Source organism: Poecilia mexicana, unplaced genomic scaffold, assembly GCF_051168715.1.
Source record: "Poecilia mexicana isolate PSO_F unplaced genomic scaffold, ASM5116871v1 scaffold_2, whole genome shotgun sequence".
NCBI lineage: Eukaryota > Metazoa > Chordata > Actinopteri > Cyprinodontiformes > Poeciliidae > Poecilia > Poecilia mexicana.
In genome coordinates, this window is record NW_028263371.1 from 56927649 (window position 1) to 56945728 (window position 18080).

At 44.2% G+C, this 18080-nt stretch overlaps 5 protein-coding genes across 8 annotated transcripts; 2 read left to right on the top strand and 3 right to left on the bottom strand.

Moving 5' to 3' along the window:
- The first annotated feature begins 2 nt into the window (after nt 1-2).
- On the top strand, nt 3-3351 carry ormdl1 (ORMDL sphingolipid biosynthesis regulator 1). The gene is made up of 4 exons (XM_014973509.2): nt 3-155; nt 1646-1820; nt 2351-2502; nt 2608-3351. Coding segments are annotated over exons 1-4 (465 nt in total). The 5' UTR covers nt 3-153; the 3' UTR covers nt 2744-3351.
- A 535-nt stretch (nt 3352-3886) lies between these two features.
- adat3 (adenosine deaminase tRNA specific 3) lies at nt 3887-10457 on the bottom strand. The gene is made up of 2 exons (XM_014973506.2): nt 10348-10457; nt 3887-5082 (listed from the first exon to the last, which is right to left on the bottom strand). The coding sequence occupies exons 1-2, from the start codon at nt 10455-10457 to the stop codon at nt 4053-4055; spliced, it is 1140 nt and encodes a 379-aa protein (XP_014828992.2). The 3' UTR covers nt 3887-4052.
- Nucleotides 6752-10469, bottom strand: alkbh6 (alkB homolog 6, nucleotide demethylase). The gene is made up of 2 exons (XM_088003456.1): nt 10348-10469; nt 6752-8774 (listed from the first exon to the last, which is right to left on the bottom strand). The coding sequence occupies exon 2, from the start codon at nt 8767-8769 to the stop codon at nt 8071-8073; it is 699 nt and encodes a 232-aa protein (XP_087859582.1). The 5' UTR covers nt 8770-8774; nt 10348-10469; the 3' UTR covers nt 6752-8070.
- An 82-nt stretch (nt 10470-10551) lies between these two features.
- Nucleotides 10552-14613, top strand: osgepl1 (O-sialoglycoprotein endopeptidase-like 1). Of its 4 annotated transcripts, XM_014973505.2 has the most exons (7): nt 10552-10757; nt 11983-12370; nt 12845-13049; nt 13113-13261; nt 13964-14094; nt 14168-14239; nt 14456-14613. In XM_014973505.2, exons 1-7 carry the CDS (start codon nt 10552-10554, stop codon nt 14538-14540), a joined length of 1236 nt encoding a protein of 411 aa, XP_014828991.2. In that variant the 3' UTR covers nt 14541-14613. The 4 variants fall into 4 exon arrangements, 2 of the variants coding, with proteins under 2 accessions (XP_014828991.2, XP_014828989.2); XR_015762211.1 differs by having other exon boundaries at nt 11983-12395; nt 13964-14239; XR_015762210.1 differs by lacking the exon at nt 14456-14613 and having other exon boundaries at nt 11983-12395.
- Nucleotides 14614-15404: 791 nt separating this feature from the next.
- On the bottom strand, nt 15405-18080 carry fkbp7 (FKBP prolyl isomerase 7). The gene is made up of 4 exons (XM_014973507.2): nt 17812-18080; nt 17105-17256; nt 16631-16758; nt 15405-15945 (listed from the first exon to the last, which is right to left on the bottom strand). The coding sequence occupies exons 1-4, from the start codon at nt 18042-18044 to the stop codon at nt 15784-15786; spliced, it is 675 nt and encodes a 224-aa protein (XP_014828993.1). The 5' UTR covers nt 18045-18080; the 3' UTR covers nt 15405-15783.

Below are 18080 nucleotides of genomic sequence, written 5' to 3' on the forward strand. Positions count from 1 at the left end.
ATGGGCGGACCGAACCGAAGTGGTTTATATTTGGACTCCTTTCACCGCGACACCTACTTCCGGTCGGTGCAGTCTAGCCATAACAAGGAGGATACACCAATTCTCGCCATAGTGATTTTTTAAATAACGAAAACATCTACTGCTCGCTGCTACATGTAAGTTGACAGATCAATCTTTATGTTTGTTACATTTTGCAGATACTAATTTCCCTATTTATGTCGAAACCAACTTGTTTTGGAAACAATGGTGAATAATGGGCCTGGCTATGTAGTGAAAACAAAAGAAATGAAAGGTCTAAGGGACAAAGGAAAAAAAATATTAAGACAGGTTATATAACCCGACATGGGATGAATATGGTATTTAATAAGCTCGAAATTGCTTAGGTTTAAATTTTGTATTTTAAACGGCGGTGCAGTGATATACAGCCACGAATCTGTCCAACAAATAGACGTATCCAGAATCATGAGCTTGTTTATACAATTTAATTCAAATTATTTTCTGTTCAGAAACGTAGGAAAAGCTTTGCTGATTGACATGCTCGCAGATCAGTAGCGGCTAATGAAACTCACTGCATTGGCGAATAAATAGTTAAGGTCTTCTTATGCAGAAACAAATATTATAACCCAAAGTTATGATGGTACAATTTGTAGGCAATTGTTCTTTTAAAATCAGAATAATTTAAATATGAAGCTTCAACTGTTTTGTTTTTTTGTCTTTAATCCGTACTGGCAGCTGAAAGTGTGTCAGAGTTCAAAGTTCAGCTACATTACACAACATGTTTTTAGCTTTTCTTTCTGCACAGACGAAGAGTAAAGTACAGCTGCAGCAGCTCACTGGGTTAATTATTATTATTATAGTTTTTCTATCCAAGTTGGTAGATTTAGAGAAGATAATCCTTTAAACTTCTGGAAGGCTATAAGACAAGATTTAAAATGCTAATCAAATTGCATTTTGAATGGAAGTAAATACTACAGAACAAATGTAGCTTAGAAGGGGAATAAAAGAGAAGAAGAAGGAAAAATTTAAAATGAAAGTTTTCCCAAAAGTCCAGAACCTGGAAAACTTTATTCCATTTGGATCAACTAAGCTGAAGTGCAAAACTAAATATAATAAAAATCACCAGATAAAACTAAAACATGCTAACTCTTAGCTGCATGATGTCGGAGTAAATAAAAAATACAACAAATAAAACTGAAAGTTTGTTCTAATGTTCATTTAGGAAAACAAACATCAGATGATTTTCCAACATGTCTGTTTTCTCTGCATTGTTTTTTTATTTTCCCTTTTATTTGCTGCTCGGTGTTTTCCCAGACTGACTTGTCTCCTCTTCCTTCCTTCTGCACTTGTAAACAAATCATCACTTCCTGTTGTAACTGTCAGATGTGTTCGTGTGCGACTCGTTCCTTCGTCCTCAGCTTTAAATATTTTATGTTGCTTTTGCACTGCAGCTTAACATATTCTTTACATCCCTATCATTTTAAAGAACCATCATTTTATTTCTACAAAATGACCAGAACTGACATGCCTCATTTAAAACCTCTGAAATGCAATCAACTCACTGAGTGATTGTTTCCAGAGTTATTAGTGGCCGTTTCAGGCATTTAGAAGAGACTGGATGGTTCCTGAAGGAGTTTGTTTCTGTCAGGATGAACGTGGGTGTGGCACACAGTGAGGTGAACCCAAACACCCGCGTGATGAACAGCCGAGGCATCTGGCTGACCTACGCCCTGGGGGTCGGCGTTCTGCACATTGTGCTGCTCAGCATCCCCTTCTTCAGCGTCCCGGTGGTCTGGACGCTCACCAACGTCATACACAACCTGGTGAGCGCCGCTGAAAACAAGATTTTAATCTTGGATGCAAAATGTTTACAATTTTCGTAGTTTTGCTTCATTCCTTCTCTGACTGTGTTGTTCTTTCCGAAATGATTTTTTTTAGAGTCTCTATACTCCAGTTAATTAATCAATGACTAAATTAGATGATTACTGCAATAGCCAATTCATCAGATTAATAATTAAGACCCAAAAAAGAAACATACTATTCACAATAAGTGAATCTGCTGTATAAATAGCAGGGGTGTTGAATGAAAAGAGAAAATCTAGAAAAACAGCGGGCATGTGAACACTGAGTTAGTTGGTGGTGGCAGTGTGATGATCTGGGGTTGCCTTGCTGCTTTATGGATCCTGAAGGAGAATATAATTTTCATGCTGGTTTAGCTGTTTTTGCTCCTGAATTAAAAATGTTTTTTTGTTGTTTTTAATTCAGTTCAACTTTGATACAAAAATGATGTGAAATTTTCAGCAGGAAAATGCTTCCTCATCCAGTCCTCCTCATGGTTTGTGTTGCTGTGCAGGGCATGTACGTGTTCATGCATGCGGTGAAAGGAACGCCCTTCGAGACGCCTGACCAAGGAAAAGCCCGGCTTCTGACCCACTGGGAGCAGCTGGACTACGGCGTGCAGTTCACCTCCTCCAGAAAGTTCTTCACCATTTCCCCCATCATCCTGTGAGTACAGATGCAGCGGCTACCAGCTAGCTAGCTGCTAATGTGATGCTAGCAGCAGCTGTAGCAGGTGTAATGGCGCTCATATTTTTGTCTCATCTTTTCCAGATATTTCCTGGCCAGTTTCTACACAAAGTATGACACGACGCACTTTGTCATCAACACAGCGTCCCTGCTGAGCGTCCTGATCCCCAAGCTGCCCCAGCTGCACGGCGTCCGGATTTTAGGCATAAACAAGTATTAATAACAGGAGAAGCTCCGCCTCCCTGTGTGTGTACTGCCGGTTCGTGTACTAAATCATCCAGTCAGTGTGTTGGGTTAGCGCTAACAGGAACCAGATCATCGGACATGATGTGCATCAGTAACTTATGTATTTAATTGTGTATTCGGGCCTGCATGGACCTGGGCTGGCCCAGGCCGCGGTCGGGTTCTAGGTTGACTTTAATTTGCTTTTCTCTGCCCCGTCGATCACACAGTGATGCGTGTTGAGTGCTGAAGCCACTCAGATGCCCTGAAGTATTTCGTTTTGTTTATCTTTGGAGGCTGTCGCCCTCCGATTGTCGGTACTGTCTTGGTTTCATTTCATTAAGTAGCAGAACCGCTCTCCATCTGCATGGCTCCCCTAATCGGACCGGAGCGGCTCGTCTTGTTTTACAGTGTTTGTGGACCCGTGTCCTGTGTAAAGGTATGATTGGTTATCCGTTTACTGAGGGAGGTTTACTGTCTGTGGGAAACGCTACGTTCACCCAGCTGCTGTCTGGAGACCCGGGCCGCTGGTTCTGATCGGTTCCTCCAGAGCTGGATGTGATTTTTTTCCTGTTCCTAATCTTTAATAAAATGTTTGTGCCCTCAGCTCCTCGCCTCAGTTTGTGATCATCAACACCGTTTTAAGGTTTTTGTAGAAGCCTATATTCAGTTTTAGTTCATTCAGACCTTTAGGATAAATTGTTTAAATTTCTTATGATTTGTTTATTAGGATACAAATGATTACTAGTTAAATCTCTCTTGCATACTAATTTGTTATATTGGACTATACTAAATTCTTCTTGTAAATTTGCATATGTAATTGGAGTTAAGGACTTTAGGGTGTGGCTGGAGAGAGTGAGTTGGGTAGTTGGAGTGGAGCCACAGTTTTCAGACCTCTCTCTCTTGCTTAAGACTCTTGTGTACTTTTTTTTTCAGTGAATATTTGTGTACTCTTGTTTTTCTAAAGTTATATTTAAGATGTTTTAGAACTTCATAAAATTCAAATGACCATACAACCAATGTTAAAGGGTGCACTTACTTTTGGCCATATTTGTGTTTGGTCTTTAAACTTGACTCCTGTAGCTTTTTATATGATAGATGCCTAAATATTCTGAAATCAAAATGGCGTCCAGACTGGACCTAAACAGGATCACAAGATTAAAACTTTATTCAAAATAAGAAACATCTTGTAGAAAATAAAATCCCTTCTTCTGAAGTTTCTTCAGAAGCATTGAAACGTCCGCATTCTGTTGTCAAGTCATACACGCCCCCTGGTGGTCAGGTTCTGACACTGCGTCCCCAGTATGCTAACCAAGAAGCGGTGGTTCAGGTGTTTTGCGCCCCCTGCTGGACAGATCCTCACACTGCCTCTTCAGGACTCCCCTGTACACCTGGAAGCGGTGGTTCAGGTCTTTCTGTGTGTGGATCTTGAATCTCGTCCCTAGAGCTCCGTCAGCAGCGGCGGCGCCATAGAAAACCCGGCCGATGCGCGAGTGCACCAGCGCCATGGCGCACATGACGCAGGGCTCCCTGGTGACGTATAGGTCGTACCCGCTGCAGATGTACGGCACAGCGCCCCCCTCTGGTTGTGGGTCTGTAGGGGCGAAGCGGCAGGCGGCGTACCTGTCGTGGCGGTAGCAGCCGCCTCCCTGGCTCCGCGCCACCAGGTCGATGCAGACCATGACGGCGTGCTGCAGCGGGTGCTCGCCTCGCCGGTCGTGGCCGACGGTGACGATCCGCTGCGTCTCGGGGTCGACCACCGCCGCCCCCACCGCCTCCATCCCCAGCTGCGCCGCAGCTCTGGCGGCGGCCACGGCGGACGCCATGAAGGTGTGCATCAGGGCTCTCTGTTGGGGGCCGAACAGTTCCCCTCGCAGCGCCACCGTCACCTGCTTGTCTTCATGGAAGGTCGTGGGCCAGCGGCGGCTCGCCAGCTCAAACTGCGGCCGGGTCAGCGGGGGTCGCGCTGGGACCTTCACCACAAACGGCTCGCCCAGCCCCTCCCAGCTGCCTGCGGGCAGCAGAGACGGAATGCTGGCGTCCGCCGGATTCGGCACGTCGCTCAGCAGGCACAGCAGGACCTCCAGAGGGTGGGGACTGTCCTCGGCCCGGCAGGCCCGGACCCGCTTCACGTGCTGCAGGCCGGTCAGCGGGTAGACGCCGTTCAGCTCCCTGACGAGCCGAGACGTCGCCTTCCTGTTGACAATGGGCGCGGCGAACGCCTCCACCAGCTCCACGTCTGCTGACTGCTCGTCTGACAGGACGGGGAAGGCCAACCAGGAATCGTCATCGCACTTTGACCCTTTCCACCGCTTCGTCTCAGGCTCCATTGCTGCCCTGCCAGGACCCAGAGAGAACATGATGATCAGCAGTTAAACCATCATTTATCCAACATGCTGATGAACTTCTGATCACGCCAACGGGACCTGGTCCATCAAGAACCTCTCTCATTCCATCCGTAAAACCTAAGACTCTGTCTTTGGGTGTTTCTCAGCCCAGTTTAGACGCTTCAGTTGCTTAGTGGTGGTCAGGTTTCAACCCTCCTTACCTAGAATGTGCCTCTGAGATCTGAACATCTGGTACTTCCAGGTACTCCAGGTAGTTTGTAACTTACTTAATGTGTATAGCTAATATTTACTGAAAATTCTTTGTGTGAGGGCTGGTATAAGACATTTATTAGAGACTGATTGCTATTGTTTGCTAGCTAGCTTTGCTAACATAGCTTCCCTTTTGCATTGTCAAATCCTTTGTATGCTTTCTTCTGGTTGTTTCATAAATACATTATTTGAATTCATCCATCCATTTTCTTCCTCTTATCTGGGGTCGGGTCGTGGGGGCAGCAGCCTCAGAAGGGAGGCCCAGACTTCCCTTTCCCCAGCCACTTCTTCCAGCTCCTCCAGGGGAATCCCAAGGCGTTCCCAGGCCAGCCAAGAAACTCAGTCCCTCCAGCATGTCCTGGGTCTTCCCCTCCTCCCGGTGAAACGTGAACTCCTCACCAGGGAGGCGTCCAGGAGGCATCCTGACCAGATGCCAGAGCCTCAACTGGCTCCTCTCGACGTGGAGGAGCAGCGGCTCTACTCTGAGTCCCTCCTGGATGACCGAGCTCCTCTCTCTAAGGGAGAGCCCAGCCACCTGCGGAGGAAACCCGTTTCGGCCGCTTGTATCCGGGACCTCGTTCTTTCAGTCATGACCCAAAGCTCATGACCATAGATGAGGGTGGGAATGTAGATCGACCGGTAAATCGAGAGCCTCGCTTTTTGACTGAGCTCTCTCTTCACCACGACGGACCGGTACAGCGCCCGCTTCACGGCAGACGCTGCCCCAATCCACCTGTCGATCTCCCGCTCCCTTCTTCCCTCATTCGGGAACAAGATCCCCAGATACTTAAACTCCTCCACTTGGGGCAGGACGACCCCCCCTGACCCGGAGAAGGCAGTCTGCCCTTTTCCAGCTCAAGACCATGGCCTCGGATTTGGAGGCACTGAGCCTCATCCCGGCCGCTTCACACTCGGCTGCAAACCGCTCCAGCGAGAGCTGCAGATCACGACCTGATGAAGCCAACAGGACCACATCATCCGCAAAAAGCAGAGATGTGATCCTAAGGCCACCCATACGGATCCCCTCAACGCCTTGCCTGGTCTAGAGATTCTGTCCATGAAAGTACTGAACAGAATCGGTGACAAAGGGCAGCCTTGGCGGAGTCCAACTCTCACCGGAAACGAATTCTGTAGTAAAATTCATTTTACAGAAGATTTTACAGACATCTTGTCCCGCTCAGTCAGGCACAGCTCACTTTGACAGCAGAAACAAAAATACATAATGATTCTCAGGTCATTGCTTGGATTTTTATGTTTTACATTCAATGAAAGGAAGCACGTTAACCAGCAACCAGGTCGTTGGGAGGGTCTTCAACCCTGAACCTTCAGCCTCCACCTTCTTCATGGATAAGAAACATTTTATCTGATCGAACTCAACATAATCCAGTTACAATAAATCTCTCAATGTGTAGAGTTTAGAAAATTATTTATTTTGGTTATTACAAAAAGAAAAAAGGTCCAGCAAAATAAATGAGTTTTTAAAGCTGTTCCATTTATGACAGGAAATATGTAACATTTAAGATGTTGACATATTTTCAGATACAAATAATTTGTCACCAGAAATTTATCACCATGATTATCTATGTTGGTACGCTTCCACTGAGTTATTTTTTTTGTTAGTACATTAGCTTTATTGCTAACTTTGAAAACATTTAGTGCATTTAGCTTCCCCTAACTTAATTTTCTGCACAAATTTTGAAGCACAAAGTGCAAGAAATTACATTTTTCTTGTACCCTGAATGCATCGCTGTCTGTGTGCTTTCTGACCAAATTTAATTGGCCAAAATCAGCACCAGAGTTAGCGATGCTCAACTACTATAAAACTGAGCATTGCACTTTAGCATTAGTTTCCATTAAACACCATGTTGGAATAAATAGCGTCTTAGCATGAGCCTTTGCTAAATACTATATTGGTAGAACAGATTAGTGTTAGTTTCTGCTAAATACCATGTTGGTATTAGGGCTGTGTAATAATATCGATTTTGCGATATCGATATTTTCTTTCCTAGAAAAAAATCAATATTCATCTGCAAGTATCGTAACATCCAACTGTCACCTGTCTCACTCACTGCTTGCTTCGCCGGGAGAGTGAGTAGGTCATCAGGCTTAGAGCGATTCCTTCAGATGTTAAGTGTCAGGGTTAAAAGGTATCAAACTATTCAGAGCAGGTACTTGGGGCACTTTATTTACTTTACAAATGCATGTAAGCTTCAGTTTGTACTGTTTCAATTAAAAGAAACATGTTTTCTCACCACTTCTTTGATTCATTTTGTCCAGCTGTCGACTTTAAGTCTGTGTCCATGTCCAACCAGAGCCAGGTATTGTTTAGTTGGTTTTCAGTTAAATTAATTCAACTCTATAACGGTCACAAAATGTCACCAAAATCACTCTGTCCCTCTAAAATCTTTCAGAAAATCGCAAAATGCATTGAATTGTATTGCTGAACATCGCAATATATATTGTATCATGAGCAGAATATCGTGTATCGTATCGTGAGATTATTGTATCAGCGTAACTAATGTTTATGATTAGCACTTTAGGCTTAGAGGAACAAACTTTTCAGTTAGCGATGCCCATCATTGAGTTTTATTAATATTTGAATAGATCATTTTTTTAAAAATCACATAGGAATGTTGTTCCTGCAGTAATGGTAATAATAATTCAGACTACAGCATTCATCATGAGACTCTTCCAGCTGTGGTTCTGGTTTGGTTCTGATCCGGTCGGGTCATTTCCTTCCCAGAACCATCCTGGTTCTGATCACTTTGGGAACGTGTCTGATGGTGAGCGACACCCTGGTTCCCCTGCTCAGCGTCTCCCCGGGCCGCGCCCCGGCAGCAAACAGGTTGGCCACCCTGTCCGTCAGCGGGTCCCGGTCCCGGTTCTGGATGCCGTGCAGCAGCTGACAGTACATGTCGTCCTGCAGGACCAGCAGGCTGCGCGGCCTCAGCAGGAGGGACAGCAGGTAGCGGCTCTGCTGGGTCTGCGGCCCGTCCTGGCTGCAGACGGGCCGGTAGAAGTCCAGCAGGGTGTGTGAGCCCAGGTTGATGGTGCTGACCGTGGGGTGGTACAGCGGGCCGTCCTCGTGGGCCATGATGCCTTCGCCCGGCTTGTACTCGTTCACCAACACGTGGTTGGCCGTTTTCCCACCGAACACTCCGAGAGACGAGACTTTCTCACAGCAGCTCTGGAGCCAGTCAGGAAGCGTCTCGGCCAGCATGCCTTTGGGGTGCGGCAGGCCGCCCCAGTTCTGGAGCCGGCGGACGGACAGCTGGGTCCATTTGGTTTTGGGGGACTTGTACACCTGCTGCAGGAGGAAGGACTCCTCTTCCTCTGATATGAAATCTGGGATGTAAAACGCAGTTTGTGGAGCTTCATTGACAACAAACTGCTTCAAATCTCCCACAACACAAGATGGCCGCTCCATGTCTCCTTAAGAGAAGTTCACATGAAATCCTAATTAAAACACGTTCAGAACGAGTGAGACCAAAATATGAAAGTAATGAACTGACTGGTAATGAAAACCGCCATTAGAGACGAGTCGGCCAAAGTGTTGGGTTTTAATATGTTAGATTTTCAGGTTAAACATGGAAGCCTTCATTCAATCCTCACTCAAACCAAATCATGTCTTCATAATCCAACATGTGCAGGTTGTTGTCTTCAAACAAATCTCTCTTTTCGTCTCATTTTCATTTCAATTTCTCTCAACAAGTGACCAAAACAATTGATGACATCATTATGGACATGATGGATCGTAAAGGAACAACAACAACCCATACACTGAGCTGGACAGAGGGGTCCACATGTACTAAATACCACAGTACTGACCTTCATGCCCTGTTCAATAACTTTAATGACCCTAATATTGACCTCAATGACCCTATCAGTGGCTATATCCTCCTGACTACCAGTAGTTCATTGTTGTCCTCTGTAGAGGACATTTCTAAACTTGAATATCTCCCACCCCCTGCATTCTACTGAATTAATTCCTTTTGGTATCTGGAGAGGACATTTAGGGCTTTTCAATGATGCCACATGTGAAGGGGTGGGACTTTTGTTCGTATCTTTTTCTAATACATAAAAATTGCGTTCATCAGTAATAACACATTTTATGAGAAGAGAAAAAGTAAGTGCATAAAACCTTTTATTACCTTACAAAGAATGTGGGATTTAAAAAAAAAAAAGTGATTGGACAATATTTTTTGTCCTGGTAGTCAGGAGGTCAATGACCTTTTTTAAAAACTTTTGGTGAACCTCTGAAGGGAAAGCAGGAATGGTGTGGTATAGGTCGGTTTCTAAGATAGCTCAATGAGACCGATGGGTACCAAACTGCACCAATCGGTGCCACGTAGCTCAGTGGAAAGGAGGCGGCGGTGACCTTAGCGACTCTGCTGATGTGACTGTTCTGGCCTCAACTCCTAATAATGTTAATTCTGTTCAGGACTGAAGAAACCATTTAGATGAGACATTAGTCTTCAGGAGACGAGAGAAGAAGTCCAGTTTCCTTCTTCAGAAGCATTTAAGATTGTTATGTTGTGAATTACAGAGTTGGAACCAACATATCAGAAGGTCTGTTATATGAAGTTTAACCTTTGACCCTTCCTATGACCTCTACCAAATGCAATAAAAATACGGAAATTTGTAGCTAGTTAACACGAACACTGGCCACTTTCTTGAGATTTTGTTTTAAATCAGGCTTTGGAAACTTTTACGTCATACGTCACTGATCCTTACGCAGAGTGAGTTGTTTTTACATTTCACTGATTTGACTGTAAAGGGTTTAAATTCAAGTTCAGTAAATATAATTCCTATATGCTCATAAATCCTCATAAAAAATATTTTAAAGACCCGACCACTTTTAAAAATGTAACACATATTTCCCAAACGGAAACGGATCGTTTTTACACGTTTTTAACAGGTAATAGTATTAATATAACATCTACATCCACGTTAGATTAATATTTATACATTTAAAAACACGAATAAAGAGAAAAGTTGGACTAACCTGCACAGTACTCGATAAAAAATACAGTTTATATCCAAAGAGCCGAACTGGTGCTCTCCATCTGTGTGTAACCACATAAAGTGTCCGGCGGGAAACGCTGGTGGATACATTTCCGACAGGGCTACTCCGTATTTTCTCGCGTTGTTTTAATAGTTTAATGGTGAAGCGGTAGGATTCTAAACTTTTCCAGCTCACAGAGGGAACATGGCGTTTCCAACCATGATCCAGTCGAAGGTTAGAATCCTGCTGAGGCTGCTGTGGTGCAAACAGACGGCAGGAAGCAAGGCATTCCGTTCCAGGCTGGTTTTAGGCATCGAGACGAGCTGCGATGAGACTGGAGCTGCTGTGATGGACGAAACTGGAGCCATACTGGGAGAATCCCTGCATTCCCAGAAGGAGGTTCATCTGAGGTGAGGATCAGATATCAGAGGTTCTGTTTCAGTGTTCAGTTCGTTTATATTTAAATTCTTATTGTGTAAAACAATCTGGTCCTAGCAAACAGTAAAAGTTTTGCATATGTGTCAGTCTGCTGACCTGCAGCTCACAGGTTGTGTTTGTCAAAGGGAAAGGCATCAGCGATGACCTCAGAGAGGCAGCTGTCCGTCAAACTAGAGAGGGTCAAAGGTCATCTCCACACCTCCTGAAGTCCTTCATTCTCCATTTCTCTGCCTCTCATAACTCATTCTAAGGCAGAGGTGGGCCAAAAAATAATACTAAAAAAATGAAACCCCAAAGTATTTTTTAAATTAACCTGCTCAAATAAAAAAAACTAAATGTGAAATATTTTAATTAGACAAATAATGCAGGCACATTTTCTCTTTGTAGGAAAATAATTTGTAAATTATTTGGAAGCATTTTTATTAGAAGAAGTCTGTAAATTCTTAAGGATTAAGTTTATTTTCAGGATTTGAGTCGCTCTTTGTTTAAAAATAATAATAATAAACTTTTGCTGTATTTACTAGGGTTAAATTAATAAAAGCATATTTCAGAATGTTTTTGATATTTTGGTTATTAAAAGACAAATACTTTGTGTTCTACATAGCAGTTTCCACTAGAAGATTTTAATTTGTTGCTTTATATTTTTGCCTGGTTAATAAAAGTAAAAAGTCTCAAAATTTATATTGGAGTCCGCAAAAAATTCAGTCCCCGTGTCGCAAATGGCCCCCAGACCACATTTTGGTCAAATCATCATTCGAGACTGTTTCTGTGTTTATTCACGTTGTTTGACTATTCAACTAAATATATCATGTTTATATATTCATACTTAGTTTTTCTTCAGTTTGCACTATTTGCTGTTATCTCAAACTTTTAGTTTTCTGTTATTTTTTCTCTCCAGAAGCTCCACCTGGTCTGACGCTCTGGTCTGATTGGCTGAGATAGAAACTTTTTAAAATAATATGAATAATAAATGTAACTTAATGCTTTAATTGAGAGGATCAATAGATTTAATCGAAATGATTGTTTTGGGTGTAAAGTGACTCAAAATGATATTTGTTGTTAATGGGTGCTTTAGAAATAAACTGATTAAATCTACAACAAAAATTATTGGAAAAGAATAGAATCCATGTGCTGCAGTGGCCTAGTCAAAGTGCAAATCTGAGCAGAGACAGTGGACCATGTGTTTGGTTGCTGCAGGACAGGCGGCATCATCCCGACCGTAGCTCAGGCTCTGCACAGAGGAAACATCGAGCGCGTGGTGCAGGAGGCTCTGGACCGGAGCGCCGTGGCGCCGGCCCAGCTGGCTGCTGTGGCTGCCACCGTGAAGCCCGGCCTGGCTCTGAGTCTGGGCGTGGGCCTGAGCTTCAGCCAGCGCTTCGTGAGACACCACAACAAGCCGTTCATCCCTGTCCACCACATGGAGGCCCACGCCCTGACCGTCAGGATGCTGCAGCCGCTGCACTTCCCCTTTCTGGTGCTACTGGTGTCCGGAGGCCACGCCCTGCTGGCCGTGGCGCGGGGCGTCGACGACTTCCTGCTGCTGGGCCGAACGCTGGACGAAGCTCCAGGAGACACGCTGGACAAGGTGCAGATGGCAGTTACCTGGGAAAGTAAATTACTCTGCTGATTACTTGATTTCAAAAGTACGACGGCGTATCAGATCCACTTTAGATGGGAATCAGTCACCTCCAAAAAATAATTTCAGAAAATTTCTGGGGGAAAAAAGGAAATTTCAGAGCTCAGAGTGATAAAAAAAATTTGATAGACACAATCAGAAATGTTGAGATTATCAGAATTTTTCTTACAAAAAAACAAAAAACTGGATATTTCTGAGTTTTGAAAAGTTTTTTTTTCTAGAAAATTTCAGAAATTAATCTCAAAATTTCTGAGTTTCGTATCTGTATGACTGTTTGTATTTCGTGTTTTATGGGATTTATGGATGGAAATGAGCATTTATCTAAATCCAACAACACTGTACGTTCATTAACATGCACTGGTCAGATTAGGTGTCGTGGTTCTGTTGTGGTTCTGAACCGACGTCAGCTGTTTGACCCTACAGGTGGCGCGCCGTCTGTCCCTGAGGAAACTGCCGCGCTGCGCCGCGCTGAGCGGCGGCCAGGCCATCGAGCTGCTGGCGCAGGACGGCGACAGGAAGAGGTTCCGCTTCAGGACGCCGATGGGACAAACGCCCGACTGCTGCTTCTCCTTCGCCGGGCTGCGGAACCAGGTCACCTTGCTGATCCAGAAGCAGGAAGCCGAGGAAGGTAGGACGGTTCTGGACTTCCTGTGCAGCTTTAGCCTTCCTGACCACAGCGATCCATTTCCAGGCGTAGAGGAAGGAACGGTGCTGTCGTGTGTGAGCGACATCGCTGCCGCCACCCAGCACACTGTGGCCTCACACCTGGCGAAGAGGACGCACCGGGCCGTCCTGTTCTGCAGAACCAACCGTCTGCTGCCGTCACAAAACCCGACGCTGGTGAGAAACCGTCCACTGGGTCCGATCCGATCCAATCCGTTTGTTTTTATTTCATCACATTCAGTTCAGTTAGCCGCCAACCAGAGCATCGAGTTCATCAGTTTAAAAAGTTTCTGAGGAAACCAGCTGAGCATTGAGTCGTTGACACGCAGCAATCACTCCTCCTGACCAGCAGGGGGCAACAGCAGAGAGAGAAACTTCCCTTTGACAGGAAGAAACCTCCAGCAGAACCAGAACCAGAACCGGCTCAGTCCAGCAGCCATCTGCCACTTTGTCAATATCTGTGTTCCATTCACCGTAAAATGATGCAGATTGGAATAAAGACAATAAATTAGCTTAATTGAAACAAGATTATTTCAGAAAAACTCATTTTTCAACAGAGTTTTTGCTCTAAGATGAGATGTTTTTTCATCTGTACCAAAATTCACAAAACTACCATAGAAACATTTTTCACATCACACAAGTCATATGATCAACAACAGAATGTTACTGCTGGCAGAAGCGACGAAGAAGACGACAGGAAGTGGTGTGAGGATGAAGAGTCTTGAAATTCTCTGCAGGCAAATATTTTATCTGCTGGGGAAGAAAACTATAACTTCAGAATCAGTATCGGTTATTTAAAAATTAAAAAAGAAAGTTGCAGTGTTTCCATAGCAACCCAGCATATCCATACTTTTAGATTTGACACAGAGTTTTTTCCAGGTGTTGTCTGGAGGCGTTGCCAGCAACCAGTACATCCGTAAAGCTCTGGCGGTCGTCGCCGAGGCGACCGGGTTGCAGCTGCTCTGCCCTCCGTCTCGGTTCTGTACCGACAACGGAGCGATGGTCGCCTGGTGAGTTCTGGTGACCCGGCTGCGGTTGGAAACGGGTCCGGTTCACCTGAGGCGTTTGGTTTCCTCCCTGCAGGAACGGAGTGGAGCGTCTGAGGGAAGGAATCGGGATCTTGGCGCCGGAGGTGGAGGTCAGCTACGAGCCCAGGTCAGTTCCTAACGGGTCAGAACCAGTTCACGTTCTGCTCAGGGCTTCATTTCCTCTCATTCATATTTTAAAGAAAAGACTGTTTACTGTAGATTTTTGGATCATAAAATAACCAGTACATTCTACCGTACTGACCCGGTTCCTGCTGTTAGCGGATCAAACCCTCCGTCTGACATAAGCTGCAGGTTCTGACCCGTTCTGCTGGTTCTGCTGCAGAGCTCCGCTGGGCGTGGACATCACAGCCGAGGTGAGGGCCGCCGCCATCAGGCTGCCGTCCATCCGGATCAAGATCCCAGACTGACCGGCAGAGCTCCCTCTATCCAAACTGTGCAAATATGAGATGTTTATTTATGAATAAAGTATTTTAATATGAAGTTTTATGACTTATTTAAAGGAATCTGATCATAAAGGAATAACTATGAGGTGTGAAGCTTCAGGATCACCAACATTTAATGAGGCGCCGTTTGTAACGTTACATAATCAAAATTGACAGTAATTATTTGGGTTATTTATAACAAAAAAAGGTGCTTCATTTTTCAGTGACATTTCAATTTATAAACGTCACAGTTTCAAAGTAGAAATTTAGCTTAACTGAATATTTAGCTGTAAACTAATTGTATAAACTAAACCCAATTAGTCTACAGGGTTTACAGTAAACTAAACTAAACCCTGTAAACTAATTGCGAAATATTTCAAGCTAGTATTCAATTTCGCTTGTCGATAACCGGAAGTAGAGTACCAAAATAAAAACTCAGTCTTGCGAAGCTCTGAACTCCTGCTGGCGCGTCTTTTGTTTCGTTTTTTTCTCAACGTGTGAACATTTCAGCTGTAAACAGTCGTTTCGATATTACAGAAGTTTCACCGATGGGTCTACAGTGTTAGACCCATCTGCTAACCAGCAGGAGTTCATACAAGTTCGCAAGATCCAGCTTTTGTGAACTTCCGGTTATCAGCTGGCGAATTTGAGTACCATAAGCTAAATATTCTGTAAACTTCTGAATTTAAAGCAACAATTCCCCCATTCTGATATTCGGCTACTAATCTAATATATCTTAACTAAGCTGTAATAGGAAAACATTTTTTGTAGAGTGTGACTATTTCTGGCTTTACTCGTAAAAAGACACAGAAATTAATGTTTTATTCTAATCACATCAAAACACACGTATTATTTGTTCCACGTTTTTATTTTAGAAATCCAGCCTCAGAAGTGGTTTCAAATAAAGTTCTGCCTGTGGCTCGTCCGCCTGGCAGTTATGTGACCTGTGCACCCTCGTGGTTAGTCCGGGTACTACAGCAGGCTTACATTGGTTCCTACCTTCCCGTTCTAGAACCGTTAATCTAAAGGCATCGATTCTGGACGTGATCCAAACCGATAAAAATCACAGTTACTTAGAAATGTGTGCCACTAAATTAACTTTAAAAAACACCAGAAGAAGAAGTGTGGACGTAATCTGGGAGCAGAAGTGGTTTAACTCATGAAAACAGACCAACTGATTCAGTTTCACGTCTTCCCGTTTCCTCTCTAAAGAAATCACAGACAGCCGCTACAGCTCATCCCGTTCATATATATTATACTCCTTGGCGCTGATCTGCCCGTCTCGGTCCTGGTCGCTCTTCCAGAAGATGTCGGCCAGGATTTTCTCGTAGAACGGCTCGTCCCGTGGCTTTCCGCCCTTTTCATATTCCAGCTTCAGGTATTCCTTCACCTGGACACAACGGAGCACACCTTCAGGAAGCTCTAACAAACAGCAAAAATGTAACACCAAACTGCAAAACATGAACCCACTGATTTATCAGAAAGTGAGAAATCATTGGAAGCATTGAGCAACAGGTGTGGGAGGGGCAGAACCACTGCTCAACGCTGCTCCTGAAACACAGGTGTTTCTATATTCAACAAATATAGAACATTTTTTTGTTTTTCTAAAATGTGACAACATTTTCCCAAAAAAGCGACTAGCAATAAATCTGGCAATGTTTTACCGAGAAAGTGACAAGCGACGAATCTTATAATTGTTTTCAAAAAGCAACTAGTGATAAATCTGCCCACATTCATAAAAGATCAACTATAGACAAATCTAGCAACTTTTCTAAAAAAAAAGAAAAAAAAGTGAAATCAACCAAGTTGGATCGTTGGAACCAATCAGAAAATTCATCTGCAGTACAACCTTCCACCCAAAGAGGGCAGCACTGAGAAAGCTTTAGGACAAATATCACAGAATTAAGAAAATTTACATGAAAATGTCAATTTACATTGAAACAAAGTTAGAACCCAATCAACCAATTTAGACAGTTTATGTAGGAAATAACTAGATTTGGAGTTTAGTTCCTCTTTAGTAGCTCGAAGCGTTTGGAGAAGGAATGGTTAGAAAATGGAGGAAGGCTCTGCGTTACCTCCGCCTTGGTGAGGCTCCTGTCCTTGTCCAGGTCAATCTGTCCGAAGGCCTCCATGCTGCGGGGGCCTCTGGACACGGACAGCACCTCCACCTCAAACACCACCGTGGCGTTGGGAGGAACTGGACCTTCGTCAGCCGGACACACAAACAAGAACCGCTTTAACCTTAAACGTTTTAAATCGCTCTGCAAAAAACCTGAAATAATCCCAGGAAATGAGTTTCTACTGGAAGGAACATGCATTTTATTCATGAGGAGAAAAAAACTAAAGCAGAAATTCGAACCTGGAGTGCAGGAACCATTGCAGCGCCCCCTTCAGGTGGCACAGATACAGCGTTAGTTATCTCAGCCAGCTCCAGCGCATGCAAAGAAAAACCCTCTGAGCATGCTCAGCCTACAGAGGGCGCTGCTGCAAGAGAGGACAAGACAGCATGAAGACACGGAGGACGTCCACTTCCTGTTCGGCAGACCAACCTTTTCCTGTCGGACCGAACGCCAGCTCCGACGGAACCGTCACCTTCCTCTTCTCCCCGGCGCACATGTCCATCATGCCGACGTCCAGGCCTCTGATGACCTGTCCTACGCCCAGGACGAACCACTGGGGGTGTCCCTGTTTGTCCGACCGGCTGGCACAAATAAATGTTTTGTTAGAACCATAAACTAAATAGCATTTAGTTTATATTGAAGCTAAATATTTGGTCAGCAAGCCAGGTTACTAGATTCAAATACATATTTAGTTTGAAGCAAAATATCTACTTAGCAAACTAAATATTTAGTCCAGAGATCATTATTTAGCATGCAAGCAAAATATTTAGCTTCAAACTAAATATTGAGTTTGAAGTTAAATATTTAGTTGGCAAGCACAATTATTAGATTCAAACCAAATATTTAGTTAGTAAGCTAAATATTTAAATTCAATATTTAAGATAAAAACATATTTAGTTAGGAGCTATTTAGTTGGTTAGCTAAATATCGCTAAACAAATATTTTTGTCAATGAATGAATGAAAATATGACTGAAAAATTGACCCTAATTTTTCCTATTTCACCCAAATTATTGCTGTTAAATTATGACTGTAACTTTGCAAACCCATATTATTCAGCCCGCTGTTCCCAGTGAGTCTCCGAACCAGAACCACTACGTCTTTAGAGTGAACTGGACCAGTCTCCTGTAGAACCGACCTGCAGTAGAACTGGGAACCATCTTTTTCCAGGAACCCGTCGTAGTGAGCGTTGATCAGGTCTCCCTTCTTGCTCTTCCTGCTGCACTCTTCGGGCCTGAACAGAACCTGGATCTGGACCTGGTCCTGCGGTTCGGCGGCTCCAGCTGCTCCGGCCCAGACGGAACCGAGCTGCCAGCCCAGAAACACGCACACAACGCAGCTCACCAGCCTCCACATCATCCCGCTTTGCATTCGTGGCAACTCCTGAATCTGACGCCTGACGCTGAC

Coding starts and splice junctions, on each gene's coding strand:
- fkbp7 (XM_014973507.2), bottom strand. CDS start 18,044: ATGCAAAGCGGGATGATGTGGAGGCTGGTGAGCTGCGTTGTGTGCGTG. Junction 17,257..17,811: donor GGTTCCCAGTTCTACTGCAG/GTCGGTTCTACA, acceptor TATTTGTGCCAG/CCGGTCGGACAAACAGGGAC. Junction 15,946..16,630: donor GGAGCCTCACCAAGGCGGAG/GTAACGCAGAGC, acceptor CGTTGTGTCCAG/GTGAAGGAATACCTGAAGCT.
- alkbh6 (XM_088003456.1), bottom strand. CDS start 8,769: ATGGAGCGGCCATCTTGTGTTGTGGGAGATTTGAAGCAGTTTGTTGTC.
- ormdl1 (XM_014973509.2), top strand. Junction 1,821..2,350: donor CCAACGTCATACACAACCTG/GTGAGCGCCGCT, acceptor GTTGCTGTGCAG/GGCATGTACGTGTTCATGCA. Junction 2,503..2,607: donor ACCATTTCCCCCATCATCCT/GTGAGTACAGAT, acceptor CATCTTTTCCAG/ATATTTCCTGGCCAGTTTCT.
- adat3 (XM_014973506.2), bottom strand. CDS start 10,457: ATGTATCCACCAGCGTTTCCCGCCGGACACTTTATGTGGTTACACACA. Junction 5,083..10,347: donor TTTTATCGAGTACTGTGCAG/GTTAGTCCAACT, acceptor GGGTCCTGGCAG/GGCAGCAATGGAGCCTGAGA.
- osgepl1 (XM_014973503.2), top strand. CDS start 10,552: ATGGCGTTTCCAACCATGATCCAGTCGAAGGTTAGAATCCTGCTGAGG. Junction 13,262..13,963: donor CGTCACAAAACCCGACGCTG/GTGAGAAACCGT, acceptor AGTTTTTTCCAG/GTGTTGTCTGGAGGCGTTGC. Junction 14,095..14,167: donor AACGGAGCGATGGTCGCCTG/GTGAGTTCTGGT, acceptor TCCTCCCTGCAG/GAACGGAGTGGAGCGTCTGA.